This window comes from Bombina bombina, chromosome 1 (assembly GCF_027579735.1).
Source record: "Bombina bombina isolate aBomBom1 chromosome 1, aBomBom1.pri, whole genome shotgun sequence".
NCBI classification, from domain to species: Eukaryota; Metazoa; Chordata; class Amphibia; order Anura; family Bombinatoridae; genus Bombina; species Bombina bombina.
Genome location: NC_069499.1, coordinates 553,035,842 through 553,061,519, shown reverse-complemented (window position 1 = coordinate 553,061,519; position 25,678 = coordinate 553,035,842). Strand labels below are relative to the sequence as shown.

At 39.8% G+C, this 25,678-nt stretch overlaps 1 protein-coding gene across 1 annotated transcript in view; it reads left to right on the top strand.

Annotated features, from left to right (window-relative positions):
* LOC128645613 (aldehyde oxidase 2) overlaps positions 1-25,678 on the top strand; it is a 243,993-nt gene that overhangs the window by 193,444 nt on the left and 24,871 nt on the right. Inside the window, exons 26-27 of the mRNA XM_053698720.1 lie at positions 19,771-19,950; positions 20,158-20,392. Coding sequence (XP_053554695.1) covers positions 19,771-19,950; positions 20,158-20,379 — 402 coding nt within the window. The 3' untranslated portion in view covers positions 20,380-20,392. The remainder of the gene's footprint in view (positions 1-19,770; positions 19,951-20,157; positions 20,393-25,678) is intronic.

Genomic DNA, 25,678 nt, shown 5'->3' with positions numbered 1-25,678 from the left:
TATCAAGAAGAACTGTTGCTCCGCCCTTATCTGCAGATTTCAAAATAACATTTTTGTTCATTTGCAAAGATTTTAAAGCTTCTATAGACCTATTATCCAAATGGCCCTTATTCTGACCCTGAATGGCTGCATATTTATTAACCTTTGTCTTTTTCAATACCTTATGTTGTAAATTTTTCACATCGTCTAATACCAGTTTTGAAAAGATGTCAATGCTACTATCATAATTAGCTGGCATGTATTTACTTTTAACCTTAAGACCAAGATTTTTAAGATGTAGCTCACTAGAATTTGTTCCAGCATTATCAGATCTATCACCATAGCCATCATTGGAAAACATAGATTTTAATTTTAATGTCCTAAAAAATTTAAACAAATCTTTCTCTATCTCAAAAAAATCACATTTGGAAAAAGGGCAAAAAGAAAGTCCACGTTGTAATAATGAAGATTCAGTCTCTGTAATCTGTACCTTTGATAAGTTTAAAACTAGTGATTCACCCTTACTCTCCGTCTGTTCCGATTGCTCCTTCGGGGTGCCATGCCTGTGTCTCCGACCCCCACGTCTGATCCTGCCTCTGTCTCCGAGTCCCCCGTTAAGGACCCCAAATCCTGGCTTGTATTCGGTGTTCCGCCATGTCGGCGTCTGTTGTATCTCCGTCTCCGATAACCGGAAGTGCCTCTGACGTCATTTCCGGTCCGTTCCGATCTCCAACGATACACTGTCCCCAGTGAATAATCTTCCTCATCGTGAAGGAACTTGGTACGTTTCCGTGCTTCCAGCACAGAGCGGAGTTCAGCCACAGCTTTATTAGTTGTCTCCATCAATTTATTTAGATCGTCCATCTTTAAACTTGCCTTTAATTCTGATTCAAGTTTTGACAATTCAGACTGTTGTATATCAATTTCTTTTTGTAAACAGTCCACTGTTAAGACCATCAAATCAAACGAACATTTGTTCAAAATGTACTCAAATTTCTCACAATATTCAGCATTATTATCAGACTTATTTATATATTTTGCTTTTAAGAGGATTTCCTATAAGCGTCTAGGATATTTCTGGTAATCAAAAATTTAAGAAAAGGTTGTAATTGTATCAGAGGTGCTATCTCGCATCAGATGATGTAGACTTAACCCCTCTGAAGTTATTATGTGCCAAAATGAGAGTTGAGGTAGAGACACAAAGTCAGTTTTAACTCAAATAGGCAGGAATGTATTATAAGACATAGATAGGTAAGTAATGGATCAGGGATACAATGTCAATACTTGCAACAGCAATTGTATAATACGGCAAATGCCCAGCATACAACCTGACTCCTAGTTCCCTCTTTAATGAGAAGTCCGTTGCTGCAGAGAATTAGGAAGGCTGTTGAGGCTTGTGTGTATGCAGAGTTTAAGCATACAGCGTCTCTCTGTGAAGTGAGCTGAAGCGGTAGTTCCCTCTGAGCCGAGACCGGCAATAGCTGATGACGTCAGCGGGTGAGACACAGGCAGCGTCTCACACGCTGAGAAGCACAGAACTGACAGGAAGATTCAGCAGAGCGTCAGGATAGAACGGAGTAGAGCTTGGAGCCGGATTGGCTCAGGAATCACTAAGGTTAGTGAAACAATAATCCAGCAAAAGGAATGGTAATTGAGGAGTTTAAATAGGTTAGAGAGGATTTAAGGGGGCCAATAGGAAGAGGCAAAAGAGGATATGACACATCCCCCCCCCCAAAGAACCCACAGCGAGGGTTCAAGGACTAGGGCGATCCGGATTCCGGCGATGAAATAAAGTAACACAGCGAGGTGCTGACACAGAGGATGCAGGTTCCCAAGAATCCTCAGTATGATCATAGCCTTTCCAATGGATCAAGTATTCCAAGTGTCCTCTACGGCGTCTGGAGTCGAGAATAGACTGGACCTCATATTCCACATCCTGGAAGACATCATGGGAAACGGCATTAGATGGTAAATGACCACTATGACATGGTTTGATCAGGGAGACATGGAAAGTGGGGTGAATCCTGTACGAATCGGGGAGTCTAAGGGTGACTGTTGCTGGGTTTCTGATAGCCAGAATTGGGAATGGACCAATGTAGAGTTTACTCAACTTCCGCAATGGGGTATGCAAGCGAAGGTTTTTGGTAGATAACCAGACTAGCTGACCAACCTGGTACTGAGGTTGCGGTGTGTGTCGCAAATCATAGAACTTTTTATGGGATGCTTGGGCATGCTTGATGTTGTCCCGGGCAACAGCAAAGGTTTCTGAAATATCATTGACAGTATCGTTAACTGTCGGATTTGGTGATGGCAAGTAAGGTAGGTAGTCAATTCTAGGATGTATTCCATGATTGATAAAAAATGGACTGAAACCAGTTGATGAATTAGTGGCATTATTGTAGGCAAATTCTGCCAATGCAAGATGGTCAGCCCAAGATTCCTGTTGATTGGAACAGAAACAACGGAGATACTGTTCCAACCACTGATTCGTGCGCTCAGCTTGCCCATTGGTCTGGGGGTGATAAGAAGTAGTGAGTTTTTGAGATATATGCAAAGTCCTACAAAGAAGTCTCCAAAAGCGTGAAGTGAATTGTGATCCTCTGTCGGTTAAAATGACCAAGGGTAGGCCATGTAAGCGAACTATCTCTTTGATGAACATGTCACTCGTTTGTTGTGCGGTGGGTGTGCCAACCGCCGGTAAGAAATGGACCATTTTTGACAGGAGATCGACTACTACAAGTATGGAGGTGTAGAAGGAAGATTTTGGAAGGTCGACAATGAAATCCATTGCAAGATGAGACCAGGGGGTCTCTGGGACTGGGTAAGGCTGTAAAAGGCCTACTGGGAAAGTATGTGATGGTTTGGTAGTCGCACAAGTGGTACAATGAGTGATGTAGTCGTGTACAGACGTGGTCATAGCTGGCCACCAGTAGTGCCGTTTAAGGAGATTCAAAGTTTTCCATTCTCCAAGGTGTCCTGTAAGAGGGGAGTCATGATGAGCATGGAGAAGAGTGGTCCTGTAGGTAGGAGGAATATAAAGTTGATCAGCATGGTAGTATAGACCATTAAGTTTCTTATGAAGCAGATGTATAGGTTTCGTGGGATCCTCAAGCTGAGATTTCTGGAAGGCTGGATCTGAGTTAACAATCATGCCTAAGAATTTTGAACTAGGGATAATAGAGGTTGGGTTGTCAGTCAAAGGTGGTCTAGTGTCTCTTCTGGATAAAGCGTCAGCCTTACCATTGCGGATCCCAGGGCGATACATGATGACAAAATCAAAGCGGGAGAAGTACAAGTTCCAGCGAAGTTGTCTGGCAGACAACGTTCTGTTTTGTTGCAAATATTGCAAATTTTTGTGGTCTGTTATAATGATAGTGGGAAACTTGGCACCTTCCAAGAGGTGTCTCCACTGGTCAAAAGCAGATTTTATTGCTAGCAGTTCTTTCTCCCCAACGGGATAATTTCGTTCAGCTGGAAGCATGAGCCTGGATAAATAAGCCACAGGATGCATAGAGTCAGTGAGCGATTGTTTTTGTGACAGCACTGCCCCCAGAGCGTAATCTGAAGCATCAACCTCAACTATATATTGCAATTCAGCATCAGGGAATGTAAGTATTGGTGCGGTGGTGAAGTCAGTTTTTAATTTCTCAAAAACCTTCTGACAGTCTGAAGTCCAGTTGAATGGTTGAGATTGTTTTGTTAGGTCAGTAAGGGGTCTGGCAGTATGAGCGAAGTTTTTAATAAATTTACGATAAAAATTCGCAAACCCGAGGAATCTTTGCACCTCTTTTCTGGTTTTTGGGGTTGGCCACTGAATGATGGCTTGGATTTTAGAATCATCCATCTTAATGCCTTTATTAGATATGACATAGCCTAAAAATGCAACTTGTGAGCTATTAAACTCACATTTTTCTAATTTCGCATACAATCTGTGTTCACGGAGCCGTGCTAGAACAGTTCTTACATGTGTGATATGTTCTTGTTGATTGTCAGAAAATATAAGTATATCATCTCGATATACAACGATGAAATTATCTAAAATGTCTTTAAATATATCATTTATGAAGCACTGAAATGTAGCTGGAGCATTACACAACCCGAAAGGCATGACTGTATATTCATACAGGCCATAACGAGTTCTGAAAGCTGTTAACCATTCATCTCCAGCCCTCATTCGTATGAGATTATAAGCCCCCCGAAGGTCCAGCTTTGTGAAGACCTTTGCAGTACGTAATCTCTCGATTAGCTCAGGAATGAGCGGTAAGGGGTAGCGATTTTTCTTAGTTCTCTTATTAAGCTCCCTATAATCAATGATAGGCCTGAGTGACTGGTCTTTGTTCTTTACAAAAAAGATACCAGCCCCAGCTGGAGAGGTGGAGGGTCTTATAAAACCCTTTGCGAGATTTTCTTGCAAGTACAGTTTTAAATGATCTAGTTCGGGTTTAGAGAGTGGATATATGTGACCTACAGGTATGGTTGCGCCTGGCAATAAGTCGATAGGACAGTCATATGGCCTATGTGGTGGGAGTGTTTGTGCATCAACCTTGTTGAAAACATCTTGAAAATCAGAATAATCGTCTGGTATTGTGATGGTGGTTGAAAGTAAAATGTTGTTAATAGGGTAGCATGTCTGTGAACAATATGATGAAGATAGATTAACAGTCATATGCTCCCAATCAAAATCAGGTTTATGTATTTGTAACCAGGTGAGCCCAAGGATAATAGGAAAAAGGGGACTAGGTATAACGTCAAAGCTTATTGACTCCCTGTGACCAGTGTTAGAGTGCATAAGTAAAGGTATGGTTTCTAAAGTTATGGGACCTGTTGAAAGAGATGAGCCATCCACCAAATTAATAGAGACAGGAGACTGTTTTGCTTGTGTAGGTATTTTATTACTATTTACAAGATCGAAATCTATATAATTCCCTGATGCACCAGTATCGATAACTGCGTCAATCCTTATACTGTGTTGATCCCACTGTAAGGTAAGAGGTATAGATATATGAGGTGGTGTTAACTTTGTAAATGATAAAGTAAGAGTATTTGTAGTATTCTTACCTAATTTCGTCTTCTTTAACAGAGGACAGGCATTCACATCACGCTCTGGGGCAGCGCAGTACATGCACAATCTATGTGCTCTTCTTCTTCCTTTTTCCTCTGTTGAGAGGGGGCCTCTAATAAAGCCGATATCCATGGGAGAATCAGTCTCCTTAGGAAGAGTTGAGGAAGGATTGTAGCGTCTGTAAGAAGCTGGTGGGTTATTTGCCCTTTCTTGTTTGCGTTCGCGCAACCTTCTATCAATAGTGGTACAGTGGATGAACAAATCTTCCAATCTCTCTGGGACACCAGTGCGAGACAGTTCATCCTTGATGTCCTCAGAGAGGCCAGCTCTAAATTGGTGTTTAAGTGATGGTTCATTCCACTTAGAATCAATAGCATATATTTTAAACTGTGAGATGTAATTCTCAACTGGTTGTCTGCCTTGTCGCAGGGCCCTAAGAGAGGTTTCTGCGGACTCCTGTTTGAATGGATCATCATAAAGTAATGAAAATGCTGTTAAGAATTCCTGTATGGAATTTAATATGGGGTTTTGTGTTTCAAACAGGCTGTCCGCCCAAGCACGAGGCTCACCCCTCAAATAAGAAATTGTTGTTAGTACCTTTATTCTGTCATTATTATATGTTCTTGGTTTAAGTTCAAACAATAAGAGACAAGCGTTTCTAAACTCTTTAAATGTAGCTCTATTACCAGTGAATTTGTCTGGCAATGAAACCTGAGGCTCAGGGAGTACTTCTGTATGTGCAGGTTTAGCTGTATAGAACTCTCTAAAACAATCTTTCAGTACCTGGTTTTCAGTTTGTACCTCCCTGAGTGTTTGAGTGATAGTATCCATACGTTGTGAAAGAGAGGTAACCTGATTTGCTAATTCATTCACATCCATAATTGCTTATAACCTCTATTTTTTAGGCTGGATTATTATATCAGACTTATTTATATATTTTGCTTTTAAGAGGATTTCCTATAAGCGTCTAGGATATTTCTGGTAATCAAAAATTTAAGAAAAGGTTGTAATTGTATCAGAGGTGCTATCTCGCATCAGATGATGTAGACTTAACCCCTCTGAAGTTATTATGTGCCAAAATGAGAGTTGAGGTAGAGACACAAAGTCAGTTTTAACTCAAATAGGCAGGAATGTATTATAAGACATAGATAGGTAAGTAATGGATCAGGGATACAATGTCAATACTTGCAACAGCAATTGTATAATACGGCAAATGCCCAGCATACAACCTGACTCCTAGTTCCCTCTTTAATGAGAAGTCCGTTGCTGCAGAGAATTAGGAAGGCTGTTGAGGCTTGTGTGTATGCAGAGTTTAAGCATACAGCGTCTCTCTGTGAAGTGAGCTGAAGCGGTAGTTCCCTCTGAGCCGAGACCGGCAATAGCTGATGACGTCAGCGGGTGAGACACAGGCAGCGTCTCACACGCTGAGAAGCACAGAACTGACAGGAAGATTCAGCAGAGCGTCAGGATAGAACGGAGTAGAGCTTGGAGCCGGATTGGCTCAGGAATCACTAAGGTTAGTGAAACAATAATCCAGCAAAAGGAATGGTAATTGAGGAGTTTAAATAGGTTAGAGAGGATTTAAGGGGGCCAATAGGAAGAGGCAAAAGAGGATCTGACAATTATTGAGCATAAGAGTTGGTCTCACATTCATCCTTAGGCCACGGGGAATGCGCCCCACTCTGTGATATTCGGCCAGTGTAGTAGAATGTAATTCCCAGGCAAGTTTTTTCCGGGACACTTTGTCAAACTGTTTGGAGGAAGCTTCCACAGGCAGAGTTTTTAGAAAGTCTCTGGAACCACGGGCAAGGGTGGTAATCCGTGCAGCCTCCATCTCAGTGTAGGCAAACATCTTCGAATGTATATCTCCATGATTCGTGACTGAATCGATCACTGTATCCATAGTACCAAGTGCAAATTACCAGTGTGGCAATAATATAACACAGTCCAGTAGTGGTACAGCACTTAAGATAACAAGGTGGTGCAAGCTGTAAGGGTACCACACAAAACCCTTAAAGTAATAGCACAGTCCAAAAAATTCAGCAGCACTCACCACTATGTAGAAAATTCCATTTTTATTGGGATATTTCGAAATAGAAAAGACAACGTTTCGGACCTCTAGTCCTTAGTCATGTCAATACATAAATGCAGGTAACACACCTTAATATAGGGATAGGGGTTAATAACCACACCTACTTAATTAACAATTCACCTGTGCATACACACACATTTTTTCTTTGCAGTGTTACTTGTCCTTGAGAAGGATGCGCCGTCTAGTGGTAGATATATAGTAATACACATTTAAAAAGACAACTATTACATATTGTTGCAAAAATAACAACAATTACAGAGTATTAGATACAGAGACTAATCCTATTGAAATATTTACAAAAAAACAGATAAATCATATTCTTTATTCATACCAACAGGTGCCATGGTTTCTAATTTATTAATCCAGAATACTTCCTTCTGTTTTAGAAAAAGCTCCCTATTACCACCCCTTCTGGGTAAACTAATCTGGTCAATTATTTGAAACCTTAATTGACATACCCTGTGTTCTGCCTGAATAAAGTGTTCAGTTGTAATTGTTGTTATTTTTGCAACAATATGTAATAGTTGTCTTTTTAAATGTGTATTACTATATATCTACCACTAGATCCTTCTCAAGGACAAGTAACACTGCAAAGAAAAAATGTGTGTGTATGCACAGGTGAATTGTTAATTAAGTAGGTGTGGTTATTAACCCCTATCCCTATATTAAGGTGTGTTACCTGCATTTATGTATTGACATGACTAAGGACTAGAGGTCCGAAACGTTGTCTTTTCTATTTCGAAATATCCCAATAAAAATGGAATTTTCTACATAGTGGTGAGTGCTGCTGAATTTTTTGGACTGTGCTATTACTTTAAGGGTTTTGTGTGGTACCCTTACAGCTTGCACCACCTTGTTATCTTAAGTGCTGTACCACTACTGGACTGTGTCAACAAAGATAGGACAGGGACGAGGCAACACAGTGGTAAACCGATTACAAACCAATAGTTTCAAGAGGGAGACATGAAAACCATTGGAGATGCGCATAGCAGGAGGAAGGTCAAGAGCGTAGGCCACAGGATTGACCTGTCGGAGTATTTGAAAAGGACCAACATAACGGGGAGCCAGTTTATTGGAAGGCACATGAAGGTTCAAGTTGCGGGAGGACAGCCAAACTCTCTCACCAACCTGGAAGGAAGGTGCGGGCAGACGCCTACGATCAGCCTGGAACTTTTGGCGCTGCATAGAACGATGAAGGCAATCCTGAATCTGCACCCATGTGGAACAGAGTTGCCAGAGATGCTCCTCCAGAGCCAGAATACCCTGAGACATGATTGAATCAGGCAACAAGGATGGTTGAAACCCATAATTCGCCATGAACGGGGATAACTTGGAGGAAGCATTAATAGCACTATTACGAGCAAACTCTGTCCAAGGTAACAGTTCAGACCAATTATTGTGGTAATCTGAGACATAGCAATGGAGAAACTGTTCCAGAGCTTGATTAGACCATTCCGCAGCCCCAATGGATTGAGGGTAAAATCTGGAGACAAACTGGCTACCCCGGTCCGACACTATCTCCTTGGGTAACCCATGTAAACGGAAGACCTCCCGGGCAAAAACTGAAGCAAGCTCCTGAGCGGTAGGCTCAAGGGAATGCAATGTGACATTTTAGAAAAACGGTCAACCACCATAAGGATAAGAGTATTGCCATTGGAAACAGGGAGCTCGACAATGAAGTCCATGGAAAGATGTGTCCAAGGACACTCACCATTAGCAATAGATTGAAGAAGACCCACAGGAAGATGTCGAGGAGTCTTATTCTGTGCACAAACTGAGCAGGAGGCAACATACGCAGCAACATCAGAACGAAGACCTGACCACCAGAATTGTCGAATAACAGACCAAATCATTTGGTTCTTGCCTGGGTGACCTGCGGCTTTAGGATAGCGGTAAGTGTGTAAAAGTTTAGTTTGAAGATTCTCAGGAACAAAACACTTACCACTAGGTTTCTCAGGAGGTGCATTGGTTTGTGCAGCCAGGATCTCCTCCCCTAAGGGAGAAGTCAAGTTAGTATGTATGGTAGCCAAAATATGGTCAGGAGGTATAACAGGAGTAGGTACAGACTCCTCCTTGGACAGAGGCAAAAATTGTCGAGAGAGGGCATCAGCCCTAACATTCTTACTACCAGGCAGGTAGGAGACCACATAATTAAACCGAGACAAAAATAGCGCCCATCTGGCCTGTCGGGGCGACAAACATTTTGCTTCAGATAGATAAGTTAAATTCTTGTGGTCAGTAAGAATGAGCACTGGCACGCTAGTACCCTCGAGAAGATGCCTCCATTCCTTCAGTGCCAAAATTATGGCCAGTAATTCTCTGTCGCCAATTTCATAATTGCACTCCGCTGGAGACAATTTCTTAGAGAAGAAACCACATGGATGCAAGGAACCATCAGGCATAGGACGTTGAGACAAGAGGGCACCTACTCCAGTCTCAGACGCATCAACCTCAAGAATGAAAGGCAGAACAGGGTTAGGATGAGCCAGAACTGGAGCGACAGCAAAGGCAGTCTGAAGACTATCAAAGGCCTTAATGGCAGTAGGTGACCAATGGAGTGGATCATTCTCTTTATGGGTCATGTCTGTGACAGGTTTGACCAAGGAAGAAAAGTTTTTAATAAACTTTCTATAGTAATTGGCGAACCCCAAAAAACATTGAATAGACCGAAGAACAACTGGGCGAGGCCACTGCAGAACTGCAGATAACTTGTCAGGAATCATCCATGGAGAACCCTGCAACGGAGATAACATAACCTAGGAAGGTTACTTGAGTCTGATAGAACTCACATTTCTCGAGTTTACAAAGAACCCGTGTAACATCAGAACAATGAGCCTCAAGTGTGGGTGAGTGTATGAGGATGTCGTCTAAGTACACCACAACACACTGTTGCAACATATCTTGTAGGACATCATTAATAAATTCCTGAAAAACAGCAGGAGCATTACATAGGCCAAAGGGCATTACAAGATTCTCATATTGCCCGCTACTGGTGTTAAATGCTGTTACCCATTCGTGGCCCTCCTTGATCCTAACGAGATTGTACGCTCCTCTCAAATCAAGTTTAGTAAAGACCGTAGCTCCCTTGAGGCGGTCAAAGAGTTCCGTATTGAGCGGAATAGGGTAAGCATTATTAAGACCCTATAATCAATGCATGGTCTTAACTCGCCACTCTTTTCTTCACAAAGAAGAAGCCAGCCCATGCAGGAGAGCAGGATTTGCATATGATCCCCCGCGACAGTGCATCGGCAACATACTCCTCCATAGCACAATTCTCCACAACAAACAGAGGGTAAACCTGGCCCAGAGGAGGAATGGCTCTGGGTTGCAGGTCTATGGCACAATCGTAGGACTGGTGAGGAGGCAACGTACCAGCACGCTCCTTGTCAAAAATGTCTAGGAACTCTTGGTACTCCTCTGGCAATTGAGATACTGAAGAAGTGCACAAGACTTTAACTGGTTTCCGAAGACAAGTGGAAATACATTGTGGAGACCACAACAAAATTTCGGACCTGCACCAGTTGAGGCTGGGATTGTGCTTTTGGAGCCAGGGATAACCCAGAACAACCGGAAAATGCAGAGAGTTTATCACCTGGAACTGGAGGGTTTCAAAATGGAGAGCCCCAACAGCCATGGACAACGGAGCAGTTTCGTGAGTAACGAGTGCAGCTGAAGGGGCCTGCCATCAATGGCCTCAATAGCAAGTGGAATGGACCAAGACAAAACAGGAATGGAGTGCTTTGATACAAAAGCACTGTCAATGAAATAGCCTGTAGCACCGGAGTCAACAAGAGCCTGGGTGACTATGGAGGAGTCCACCCAGGAAAGGACAACTGTGACCAAAGGTTTCTCCTTTAGCGGTTCTGGGGACGAGGATAAACCACCCAAGGTCTGCCCCCGACAGGACCTTAGGTGTGAGTGTTTCCCAGCCGTGTAGGACAAGACTTCAAAGGTGGCCCTGTAACCCACAAAAGAGGCAGAGCCCCTCCCTCCTCCTAAAGGCCCTCTCCGCTGCAGAGAGATGCATGAATCCCAACTGCATTGGCTCAGCAGTACCTGGTGACTCGGGACCAGGAGGCATGGGAGGAGAGGGAGGCATGGGTGGGAATGAGCATGTAGGAGACAACGGAACAGGAGGCTTCTGCAAGCGCTCCTTGAAAGAGGGCCTCTCACTTAGTCTGATGTCAATTAGGATCAAAAAAGACACCAATGTCTCGAGTTCCTCTGGTAAATCTCTGGCAGCAACTTCGTCTTTAATCACATCAGAGAGCCCATGAAAGAAAGCGGCAAGAAGGGCTTCATTGTTCCAACCTACCTCTGCGGCAAGCATATGGAACTCAATGGCATACTGAGCAACAGATCTTGTACCTTGCTGAATGGACATGAGTCGTTTAGCAGCAGAGGAGGAGCGAGCTGGAACATCAAATACCCTTCAAAAAGGAGGCCACAAAGTCAGGGTAATTTGAAATCACAGGTTTATTAGTCTCCCACAAGGGATTAGCCCAGGCAAGAGCTGTGTCAGAGAGTAACGAGATGAGAAATCCCACCTTAGCTCTGTCAGAGGGAAAAGCCTGAGGTAACATCTCAAAGTAAATGCCCACCTGGTTCAAAAACTCTCTGCACTGATTAGGATCACCTCCATATTGCTGAGGTAGAGGTGCAGAACTGGACATGCTCCTGGTAGGACTAGGTGCAGCAGCGGAAACAGGAGCAATAACTTGCGGGACACTTTGGTCCAAATGTGCAATGAGAGTCAGCAGGGTTTGCAGGGCTAGTGCAAATTGATCCAAGCGGTGATCCTGTTCATCCATCCTGGAAATTATGGCAGGTAAAGGTGGATTATTAGCACCATCAGGATTCATGGCCCTTGCGTGATGTCAGGGTGACAGGAATCAGACTGAGACGAGAAGTGCAAAAATAATCACACCTTTATTAATAGCAAAATATAATAAAACGTCCACAAGACCAATAACAAGCCAGGAATCAAAACCAGAGCTGGTAGTCAGATGAGCCAAGTCAGGAGCCAAAGCAAGTAGTCAGACGAGCCAGAATCAGGAACAAGGAGAACAGCAGAGTCAGGAACAAGCCAGGGATCAGGAACCAGGAGGGACGTCAGACAGCTAGGTAATACACAGGAGCTCTCACAAACAGGTCTGAGACAACGCAAGGGCAAAGCATACTGAACAGAGGCCCTTTAAATAATAAGTGATGACATCACAATTCTGAGACTGCATCCTGTCTCAAACTGATGATGTACACCAGTCTGTTCATAAAAGGAAGTGCAGGAAATGAGCAGCATCACACAGTATGCACCAGAGTCAGCAAGAGAGGTGAGTAAAATGGCTGCCAGCAGCACATGGCAAACAAAGCAGGGAAAAAACCCTGACACTTAGAAATTAGCAAATGAACCGCCTAGGTTTAGCTTTCAACTAAGAATACCAAGAGAACAAAGCAAAATTGGTGATAAACGTAAATTGGAAAATTGTTTAAAATTACATTCTCTAACTGAATCATGAAAGTTTATTTTGGACTAGACTGTCCCTTTAACAAAATGTTCATAGTCTTTTTATATGTACACTTTTTGTGTCACTCGCTTCTACTGAGCATGTGTAAGAACTGACATCATATACGTAAATGCACCCTTTTTGTGATTGGCTGATGGCTGTCACATGATAGAAGGGGAGTTGAAAAAGGCATAACTTTAAAACTTGCCTCACCAGCCTCTGACCTCGTCGCATGTAAATACTCATAAGCTAAATCACTTGAAAGTTATGCAGTATAACTGTAAAAAGCTGAAAAGAAAATATCACCTGAACATCTCTACCTCACAATTTCTTCAGTTTACAAGTGTAAGTGCTACTGTCCAGCTGCAATTTCAAAAACAAAACAAAAAACGCTATGTTTTGCTGTGATCTCATGAGATTTCACTGAAATCCCATGAGATTTCATTGTAAACTTCCTTAAACTGAATAGGGAAATAACATGACTGTACCTGCACATGCCAGATGCATACTCCATTGTAAGTCTTTACAATGGGGTGTGAATAGTTAGGAGATGTTCAGGTGATATTTTCCAGTCAGATTTTTACAGCTATGCTGCATCACTTTCAGGTACTTCAACATTTGGGTATCATGTCCCTATAACTAAAGAAAAATAATCATTACCTTAATAACAATTTAAATAGTTTTATTTAACTAAAACAATAACCCTCCCTCCTCACACTTAGGTCCTTGTGCAGATATATTCCACTCTAAACAATCTTCTATTCAGTGAGCTTCTTGAAACTTAGTATGAGTTGATTCTGTCTACATAGATTTGCAGTGGCGCAAAGGCATTAAAGGGACAGTAAGGACAAAATTAAGTTTCTAATTCTCTTATCTAATTTGCTTCATTCATCATGCATCTATTGTTGAAAAGCATACATAGGTAGGCTCAGAAGCAATGCACTACTGTGAGCTAGCAGCTTGTCACTGTCTTACTCAATGTGTTCAGCTAGGCCCCAACAAAGCATTGATCTCCTTCAACAAAGGATACCAAGAGAATGAAGCATATTTGATAATATAAGTAAATCTGAAAACTGTATGCTCTATCTGAAACCCAAATGTTTTCTTTCATAATTATGTCCTTTTAAGGTCTATTTCTCAGCCCTGTATGTGTATTTTGTAACATTTATTTCTGGGAAGAAGGGGCACGTTATTTCTTCAGACATAAATTCACAGTTTGGAGAGCAAGAATATTAATAATATGTGATAGAAAAATTGTGAAAAATAATCTGAAAGAAACCTTTTGGAGAGCATGACGTGAATCAATTAATGGATCTAATTTACCAAAAAAATTAAACATTACAGCCATGAATATACAGCATCTTGTTATATAAATAAAACAAATTTACATTTCAGGATAAATAACCTTAAGATGATAATGTATCTTAAATAGAAACTATCTTTAGATAGCTTTTTCCTCAAAAAGCATTTTATTTTAAAAAAAATCCAATTAAATTAAAAATAAAATATGTTTTAAATAAAAAATATTATTTTGCTTTAAAAAAAATAAATAATAATTGGTGTATTTCCACCCTGACAAGTATAAATAGGTAGGCAAGAGGAGCAATACACTACTAGGAGCTGGCTGGTGATTGGTGGATAAACACATATGCCTCTTGTTCTTGGATCACTAGCTGTGTTGATAAGTCCCAGTAGTGCATTGCTTCTCTGGAGCTGACTTTAAAAGCTAAACTGTCATGAAGCAATTTAAATCAAACTTTCCAGTTTACTACCATTATCAAATTGTGCACAGTAATATGCACACTTTTTGAGGCACCATCACCTTCTACTGAGCATGTGCAAGAGTTCACACTGTGTACATATGAGTCTGCGATTGGCATATTGTTGTCACATGATACAGGGGACAGGGAAATGTAAAGATATTGAAATATGTCAGAAAAAATTGACTGCTTTTGTAATTCAGATTAAAGGGACATAAAAACACAAATTTTTCTTTCATGATTCAAAAAAATTGCTCTAGCTCATGAAAGATAATTTTGTTTTTTTGGTCCCTTTAACTTCTTCAGACCCTGCATTCACTGTGATGGACATCACATGCTTCTTGGTTTTATTCAATGAAAATGTAGTAATTCTCTCCTTAAAAATTGCCTACTCCAGAATAGTTTTTTTGTTTAAAAAGATAGATAATCCCTTTAGTACCCATTCCCCAGTTTTGCATAACCAACACAGTTATATTATTATACTTTTTTACCTCTGTGATTACCTTGTATCTAAGCCTCAGCAGACTGCCTCCTTATTTCAGTTATTTTGACAGGCTTGCAATTTAGCCAATTAGTGCCCTCTTGTAAGTAACTCCAGGGGCGTGAGCACAGTTATCTATATGGCACATATGGACTAACGCCCTCTAGTTGTGAAAAACTGTCAAACGCATTCAGATAAGACGAGGCCTTCAAGATCTTAGAAATTAGCATATGAGCCTACATAGGTTTAGCTTTCAACAAAGAATACCAAGAGAACAAAGCTAATTTGACGATAAAAGTAAATTGGAAAGTTGTATAAAATTACATGCCCTATCTGAATCATGAAAGTTTAATTTTGACTAGACTGTCCCTTTAAGGCTCTAACTGACCAATCAGAGTTGAGTCTTGAGAGGAAAACTGCAATGACAGAAAGTTAGACATCAAAGAAGGCAGCCATGGCACACAGCCACAACAGAAAAAGGAGTAAGCAACATTTTCACCTGTTAAATATTGATTTGATTTCATTTAGGCATCAATTTCTTGAGCTGCATGTATTTTTAAGATGTTAAGTTGACCTAAAAAGGGTAATTTTATAGATGTTTTCAATATAGAGGGCACAGGATTTTTTTAAAAATTCAATGTTCATCGTAATGGACATCAGGTCTTGACTGATGTAAATGGCATGAAAGTGGACTTAGGGGCTGATTAACCAAGCGGTAAATCAGCCCCAATGCAGCTGTTTCCACACTAGACTTAACTTGTCTGCCACCTCTGAGGCGACGAACAGCAATCAGCCCGATCGAATACGATTAGGTTGATTGACACCCCCTGCTAGCTGCCGATTGGCCGCAAATCTGCAGGGGCGGCATTGCACAAGCATTTAACAATGTCGGGCGGACATGATCCATTCAGCGGATCATGTCTGCCCGACATATGATAAATCGGCCCCTTAGTATTGGTTTATTAACTTATTACAATTGAAGGGGTTAAACATTTTGTAGGAGTATTCCTTGGGACCCACAGAGCACTGCTGGTCCTGAGCGGAGACTATTAAATAAATGTTTTGGAGGCCATGCTGTTCAGCACTAAGTTGTATTTTATTTTAGACAATATCAATGCAATGTTTGCAAAGTTAAAACATATATAATTTTTGTTACACTTTAGTTGAACTTCCAGGAATATAGAAGAAATATTAGTTTTCTTTTTAAATTGTATGCTCTAACTGTGGTAATGTTTCCTGAAAAAATCTGCCATAAATACATTAAACTAACATTTTCTTTGAGTTGTTTTTTTTAGTACTAGGCAACTATGCATGAAAAAAACAATAAGGGCCAGATGACGAGTGGAGCGCGAGTGATAGCGTGTTTTTTTTTATATGAGGTCTCAGGTGTTAGAAAAAAAAGGCAGGCAATGGGCTTTAACAAAGAGATACACGCATATACATGTCTAAAGATGTATATATATATATATATATATATATATATGTATATATATATATATATGTTTATATATGTGTACATATGTATTTACAGATGTATATACACATACAAACACATAAATACATATGTATATATATATATATATATATATATATATATATATATATATATATATATATATATATATATATATGCGTCAGGTTAGCATGAGAGCCATAACTTTTTACTTTCAATTCATAATACCAGTGCAACCCGATGTGCGCACAAATTTTACATCTAGTGCAATTTGCGCTCTAGCGAAAGCCCTAAATAGCACTCCACTCATAATGTGGCCCTAAATTGGTATGCCCATCAGTATTACTCTCATCTAGAGTTCGAGTTTTGTGCTAAACAGGGTGCGTAACACAAAAAAATTGTGCTGTGCGTTATAGTGTGTTAAGCTCCATACCGCACAAAAACCAAGAGCTGAGTTACATGCTCGTGCACGCTTTCCCCCATAGACATCAATGGGGAGAAAATGTTAGAAAAAACTAACACATGCGATTGCGGAATGTCAAATCGCTGTAACGCAACCCCAATAGGATGAGAGCTACTAAAATCCTATTATCTGTTCAAATCAGCCAATAGGATTTCAGTAGCTCTTATCCTATTGGCTGATTTGAATTTGAAGAATCAAATCAGCCAATAGGAATGCAAGATATGCCATTTTTAAACGGGTACCTTGCATTCAACTTCGGTGTAAGGCGGTGATCGCATGAAGAGGACGCTCCGCCCAGGATGTCATCGCCATTCCTGGATAGCTATGCTCCACAGGGATGAAGATAGAAGACGCCCCTGCGATGGATGAAGATGTCGCCGCATTGATAAAGACTTCTCGCCACCTGGATAAAGACTTCTCTCCACCTGGATGAAGACACCTCGCCTCTTGGATGGAGATGGATGTTCGGACTTCAGGAACCGTGAGTAGATATTCTGGGGATAGTGTTAGTTTTTCTTTTTTTTGGGGTGTTTGTTTTTTTAGCTTTGGGCAGAGTAAAAGAGATGAATGCCCTTTTAATGGCAATGCCCATACAAATGCCCCTTTAGGGGCAATGGGTAGCTTAGGGTTTTTTTAGATTTTTTTTCTTTTTTAGGTTTTTTATTTTGGGGGGTTGGTTGGGTGGACTTTGTTTTTTTTTTCTAGGTAAAAGAGCTGTTTAACTTAGGGCAATGCCCTACAAAAGGCCCTTTTAGGGCTTTTGTTGGTTTATTGTAGGTTAGGGGGTGTTTTTATTTTTGGGGGGGCTTTTTATTGTTATAGGGCTATTAGATTAGGTGTAATGTTTTTATTTTTGATAATTTTGTTTATTATTTTTGTAATCTTAGAGTTTTTTTATTTTTCGTAATTTAGTGTTTATTATTTTTTGTAATGTTAGATTTTTTTAATTTTTTAGTAGTATTACGTTTTTTAAAATTTGTAATTTAGGTTTTTTTAATTGGTAGTTTTATTTTTTAATTTAATTAGAATAGTAATGTTAGGTTAATTTTATATTTTAATGTTAGGGTTTTTTTTTATTTCACAGGTAAGTTTTTATTTATTTTAAGATAGTTATATTTTAACTTTTACTTTAAAGTTAGGGGGTGTTAGGTTTAGGGGTTGTAGAATCTGCTAACTTTTTAGTTCCTCACTAATATTACCTTTATCTTAGGAAATCAGGACGCTGCATGATGAAATTATTTCTTTTATAAGACAGACAATAAGTATTTACATAGAAACAAGTTACTGACTAATGAAAGGGAAGGAAAGGGAAGGTGGAAAGAGGGAGAGAGATGGAAGGGACGAGGTGAGTGAGAAGAGAGCTTAGCCTACATACAATGGCAACTTACTTATATAGTCATTCATTCTTTCACACAGCCCAGCCCACACTCAGCTGTACATTCCTCAGTCAGATACAAGATGACTTTATTAGATTAGTGGGGGTAGAACGTCACTTCCTTAAGCTATTGGTGATAGGAACAGAGATTTAATCAGAGCCTTGTAGTTTATGACACCACCTGTGAGATGCTAACTGTTTGTAAGGATTGTAAAATTTGTTTGTGAATCCTTTCTTCTTTTGAGGCATTGTTTTGATAGAGAGTTTGCTCAGATCTCCAACTGGTTTTTCCCCAAACTTGTCTTGTCACCTCTAAACTGAAACAAGCTGGTAACTGTAGGTCAGAATCACCAATGCTGTTCTTAATCTGCATTTAACCCTTTAAATCCTTGATGGTGTAGACATATGTCCCTTAGCATTTCAATATCCAAAAATGTCTATGGAAATAACAGTCTGATATTAAAGTTAGGTGTGTTCATAAAATACAACAGGGGTTAATAGTTTAATTTAGTGTTTTGCGATGTGGGGGGACCAGCAGTTTAGGGGTTAATAGGTTTAGTTTATTAGTTGCGATGTGGGGGCTGGTGTTTTAGGGGTTAATAGGTTTAGTTTATTAGTTGCGATGTGGGGGGCTGGTGGTTTAGGGGTTAATAGGTTTATTTAGTGTTGGCAATGTCGGGGGCGGCGGATTAGGGGTTAATCTTTTTTTACTGTTGGCGATGTTGGGGAGAGGCGGATTAGGGGTTATTAGATTTATTTAGTGTTGGAGATGTGGGTGGGTGGCGGATTAGGGGTTAATAGGTTTATTTAATAGTCACGATGTGGGTGGGCAGCAGATTAGGGGTCAATAGGTGTAATATATATATATATATATAGTTATGAGTTTTGTAAAACATTTTTGTTTCGCAAAATCCATAACTACTGGTCTTAGATGGCGGAATAGCTTGTGTCAGTATAGGCTGTAACACAAGCATTTTAGCCAGACCGCACAACCTGTAATATGGTGCTATGGAAAAATCCCACACTAAAACATAATTTTATTGAGTGCGGAATGGACATTGCGTTACAGGCTAAAATGCTTGCGGTGTAGCTATATCGCTGTGACTCGTAATATGCGTTACCTGCCATTCCAGCGCAATGGCCCATTTTTCAGCGGTAATAGCTGTACAGCACCATAAAGCAAAACTCATATTCTAGGCCTCTGTGATTAAACAAGTTTAATCATTCAACAAAAGGGAAAGTCTCATATGAGTTTTAATTAAAGTTCGCTCTCTCTGAGTCATAAAGTCCATTAAAGTGGACATGAAAAAAAACATGGTAAAGACATAACTTAGCTTACATTTTTTAGTATACTTTTTTGATGACAGAAGGATAATATTTGCCTATTAGAATTTTTTTCACTCAGTCAAAATAATTCAGGATTGAAGGGCTTAAGTTATATTACATTTTCTTTTTATTGGTTATGCAATTTTTCTATATTTCATGTTCCTTTAACAGGGGTTAAACACTTTTGAGAATGTTCTTTTTGCACTTTATATCCAATTACAAGACTTTTAACTGTATCATTCTTGTCATTGTTTTTATCTCTTGTTCCTTAACAGATTAAACAAGCCTTTATCCAGGGCATTGGACTTTTCACTGGTGAAGATTTCAAATACTTTGATGAAGGAGCTGTTAATGGGTTGCAAACTGGCAGCTCCACCCCCTGCAATGCACCCGAGCAGCTCAATGTGTCTCTGCTGACTTCCACCCTGAATCCCTACATGACCTGCTCTTGCAGGGTAAGGCAATTTGCTACCTGTCAAAATGACTTATTTATTTTTAGCCACTTCTTGTATCTTGACTAATGACACAAGAATTTTCATATCTTCCTGGCCATCGCCATATATAATCAGTAATATGTATTCAGTAACAGTGCACTCTGGCATCCTCAGGTGGACAATCTTTTAGTAACTAGAACACATGCCTGTCGTTTCCTTTTTTTGTAGGGAGTAGAAGAGGTCTCACTGTTCCTGGCTTCCTCTTTGTTCTTCGCTCTAAAAGATGCTGTCCTTGCTGCCCGAAATCACATAGGTCTAACTGGAACCATCCTGCTGCCTGTCCCTGCTAGGCCTCAGTATGTGAGGTTAGCATGTGGTAGTTACCTTACAAGCACAGAGCAAATCACGCACACGGAGGAATGTACAGAAAACCATATATCAGAAACCTGACCTTTCACTGGAAGTAAGTGCTTGTGGATCTTTGTTGTCTAGGTCATTTAAAGGGAAATAAAATGTTGATGGTTCAGAGATTTACTTTTGTTATCAAATGTGTACTCTTTCTATCCTTTTTTTTAAAAAGCATACCTAAGTAGTTTCAGGAGCAGCAATGCACTAGTGGGAGTTAGCTGCTGATTGGTGGCTACAAACATATGTACCTTGCCATTGACTTGCATGTGTTCAACTAGCTCCCGATAGTGCGCTGCTGCACTGAAGCTAACTTTTACAGTGTAATTAGAAGTAAACTTTTTTTTAAAACGTAGTGAGATCACATACACAATATATATGATTTTCAAAAATGCCTTAGTTCTTTATAACTATTCTTTTTTCGCAAAAATAATTTCCCTAGTTAAACATACAACTCAAACATCAAGGCTACAAGTACTTAAATTATATTGTCAATCATAAAACAAGATGGAGGAAATGAGGGAAAAAAACACTCATGTGATATATCTACGGAACGCATATTAACTGTTAAAGAACTTAATATCTTGATTAGAAAGCATCTTCCCCCATATTTCCTTATATTTCTGCACTCTCTTCTAAAAAAAAAAATGAAAAGATGAAGGTTTCCTTAATATCCACACTGTAATGCTCGTGGAATATTTCCCTATCAGACCAAACTTGGCCAGTAGTCTTCTTATTCCGGTGTCAAGTGGTAGGGTAAGGAAATATCCCAGAACAAGAGAACAGATAAGTAAATGAGGTAAGCAGTACTCACAGTAGAGAGGGCAATCCTTCACGGCACTACAGGGGTTAACTGGAGAATAGTCAGGCAAGTAGAGAAGGCTATCCACAGTAACAGCTGTTCAGGGGTTAAAGCAGCAGAGAGTGGTCAGTGGTCAATACCAGGCAGACAGTCCAATCCTTCAGAGTACCAAGGGGTTTAGGCATAGAGTAATCCGAGACAAGCAGAATTCAGCAACGGTTAAACAATCCAGCAGTTCAGGGGTTAAGCAGGAGCAAGGTCAGAGGCAAGCAGAGTTTATCAACAGTAAGGCAATCAAGAGACAGCAACTCAAACAGCACCCAGGAATACAAAGATAAATCTATACTTTGGCAGGGAATGTAAGTAAGTAAGGTACTTACATAGGTGTAGATTAGTGCCAAGGAGGAGACAGCTGATCCAGACCGGCATCAGAAGTGTCCCGGCATGCGGCTATGACATCATTGCTGAGTGCCAGAAGGAACCACCGCATCCATGACAACAGCCATGGCAACAGGAGGACAGCCGACAGCGTCTGTGTCAATGGCACAAGGAGACTGAGCGGCGAGCGGCATGACACACACCTGCCTAATGATTATTCTACCAATAAGGATAGACATAATTATTGCTCTCCTTTGATCTATATATGTTACAGGTATATCTAAAAATAATACCAAAGACCTCTCTAGGGGAATTTAACTATTCAAACATTTTGAAATCTATTACCATACTGGCCCCAAGAATTCATGACTTTTTTTCACGCCCAAAAATAGTGCAGCATATCTGGCTTTGGAAAAGTAATTTTTTCACATCTATTTCTAATTGCTCTAGACCAGTGATGGCTAAACTTGGAACCCCTGATGTTTTGGAACTACATTTCCCATGATGCTCAAATAGACTGCAGAGTGCCTAAGTATAATGGGAAATGGAAATGTAGTTTCAAAACATATGGGTGCCAAGGTTAGCCATCACTGATCTAGACCATTTAGCAATAATTTTATGGGTCAGGAAGGCTCTATGGATATTGTTAATTTGTTCTTCAATGAATTCCACCACAATAGCAGTTGTCATAATTGTATTAACACTATTGAGTATACAGTCAGCAGTACCTAATTCAGAGATCTAGACACTCCATTTATTGATCACTCTTTCAGAATCATTAAATAACATTCTATAATTTCCAGAAATTCTAAAATTCCTCTGCCTTTATAATTGGATACCTAGCGATAATATAGATGGCTCCCATAAGGTATCTTTCAAACTCAAATAGATACTTGTACTTGTAAAAAAGCCAAGCAAATGTGTACACTAAAGTTGAAATCTATCTTGCATTTCTTGGAAGCTTTAAAATACATTTATTTGTAAGTCTAAGAACTGTTCATTAATAAGGCCCCTTTTTCCCAATTTTAAAGGGCGATTTTTCCCATTCCTGGTGAGAAATGACAATTGCCTATTATGGTGAGGAACCTATCTTAATTATGATTATAATTCAGTAAGCCTGCACACTATTAAAATGTCTCAAAACATTACATTGTCATTAATAGGTTTTGGTAATTAACTTAATGAAGCATGAGGAAGAAAAGTTAGATTTAATAGGGCCACAAATATTGTTTCTAAACTATGTAAAGTATAATGATTGGTACCTGAAAACCAATGAAAAATATTTTTATTCAAAGTAGCACAGTTATACCGTTCTACATTAGGAAGCTGCAGGCTGCCCTTTTCTCCTAGAAGGCATAGATTTGTAAACTTAATTTTTATTTTTTTACCCTTCCATATAAAAGATCTCCAAATATTATTTATCATTTTCAGAACACTCTTTTGAGTCAGAAAAGGCAACATTTGCATATTATATAATAACTTTATATGTCATTTTTATTACATGTATCCTGCTTGAAATAGAAAGGGGTAATTGTTTCAACTTCTCAGCGGCTCTCTGTATATCTTTTATCACTGGATCAAAATTTAATTTATATAATTTACTTGGAATACTCACAAGTTTAATTCCCAGATAAACTATTTAATTATCATTAATTTGAAAAGGCAGATCAACGGGAGGTAAATATGGCCTTTTATATAATCACAATATTTTCAATGTTAATTTTATATCCAGATATTAAACTACATTCTTCCAATAGTTCTAAAATAAAAGGCTTGTTTTGCCTTGGATCTACTTCAAATAATAATAGGTCATCTTCATAAGCAGATACCTTTTAAATATTCAGAACCTATTTTAATGCCTTTATACATTTGTCTATAATGAATTAAAAATGGTTCCAAGGCCAAGTTAAATAAGAGGGGTGGAGGCAAAGGGCATCCTTGTCTTGTACCCCTCTATAAATAAAATGTGTCATATAGTTTACCACTAATAATTTAAAAAGCTTGTGGGGTTTCATAAAGCACTTGAAAGATATTTTAAAATTGCCCATAATCCCTTACGGCTAGATTACGAGTTTTGCGGTATGAGTAAAAAAGCAGCGTTAAGGCTCATAACACTGCTTTTTCTCAACCGCTGGTATTACGAACCTTGCAGGTTTAGGGGCACCGCACACTTTTTTGGCTGTACCGCAAATTAACTTACGCAATTTGTGTAAAGTCTTTTTTCAATGGGACTTCCATAGTGCCAATATTACAAGGTTTTTCTGGGAGGCCAAAAAGTGAGCGGTACAGCCTATCCCGCAAGATTCGTAACGCATTCTAAAGTCAGTAGTTATGAGTTTTACACTACAATGCTGTGGCATAAAACTCATAACTAAAGTGTTAAAAAGTACACTAACACCCATAAACTACCTATTAACCCCTAAACTGATGCCCTCCCGCATCGCAAACACTAAAATAAAATTATTAACCTCTAATCTGCCGCTCCCGACATCGCCGCCACTATAATAAACATATTGACCCCTAAACCGCCGCACTCCCTTATCACAAACACTCGTTAAATAGAACAGAAGTAGCAGACGCACCACAAAATCCTTATTCAGGGGTTATCTTTATTGCCACATACTGGGAGCCAGGAAAACAGAACAACGTTTCGGGCTATAAACCCTTAGTCATGTTCATAACTTGTACATCACACTTAATCACCTTAAATACCTACAACCAGGTAAAACCACACCTTTTTAATTTAACCATTTACAAGGCAAGAAGAAGGCCTGTCATAGTGACCTCTAGTGGTTTACACCTATAAAACAATGTGATTTGCCACATTTTTTAAAAAACATTTTTTGTAGAAAAGTACAAAGTTAAAAAACTCTAAACAGATGTCATAGCAAGATGTTATACACAGAATTCAAAAAGAATTCTGTGTATAACATCTTGCTATGACATCTGTTTTCTACAAAAATGTTTTTAAAAAAATGTGGCAAATCACATTGTTTTATAGATGTAAACCACTAGAGGTCACTATGACAGGCCTTCTTCTTGCCTTGTAAATGGTTAAATTAAAAAGGTGTGGTTTTACCTGATTGTAGGTATTTAAGGTGATTAAGTGTGATGTGCAAGTTATGGACATGACTAAGGGTTTATAGCCTGAAACGTTGTTCTGTTTTCCTGGCTCCCAGTATGTGGCAATAAACATAACCCCTGAATAAGGATTTTGTGGTGCATCTGCTACATCTGTTCTATTTTACTTTGAGGATTTCTGCAGTAATCCTATTGCAGTATGCACCCTATCAAGGATTGAAGTGCTGGATCTTTGAACTGTTTCTTCTCATTTCCTACTGCTGTTTATCCGTGCACTTATCCTAACAAATGGAGGATTCACAAGATACTCTGGGAGCTCAGGTATTTGCGTATACAGATGTCGAAGCAGCCAGAATCACTACCCTTGTAAGGGGCTCAAGGGACTTTCTAAGAACCCCCCAAACCGAGGTTAATATGAGCAACTATGAGAGATTGGCAAAAAGGAATATGTCGTACCAACTACATGCATCTACCCTAGCTGAATACTATAGGATCAAGCGGATCCCCAGGGGGTTAAGGATGAATACAAGACCGACATTACTTGCCAACAATAAAGAATATTGCACTAAGTTTGAGCATATCCTAAATAAATGCTCCTTAGACCTCATTGTACTTACGGTGGAATTTCTACAGAAAGCCATAGACGCACAGGCGGATGAGATCAAACAAGTCGAGTCAAGCTTGAAGCAGAATGCAGGCGATCTGGACATCGATAAGGCTCTGAAAGAAATAAATGCAAAAATCAATTAAATGAAAAAGGAGCTTGAGAATAAGAAGAGAGTCCAATTTAATCGTGATGAGCACGATTACCTGACCAGAGCAGTTTACCGGTGGACCCGGGACCCAAACGGAAGTATGAGGAATACTACTTCCGGTAGTACACGCCGACGGGAACGGAGAGCCCAGAAGGAGGTGAACAGCTCTGACATGACTACCGAGTCCTCGTCGGGGGAATCAGACGCCGGAGGAGACGTGGCGGCAGGTAACACAGCCGCAATCCCGAAAAGCAGCCAGCCAGTCCAAGATACACAGAGGAGGACCCGCCAGGGGAAAAGACGTTAGTAATTAACATTTCTGATACTC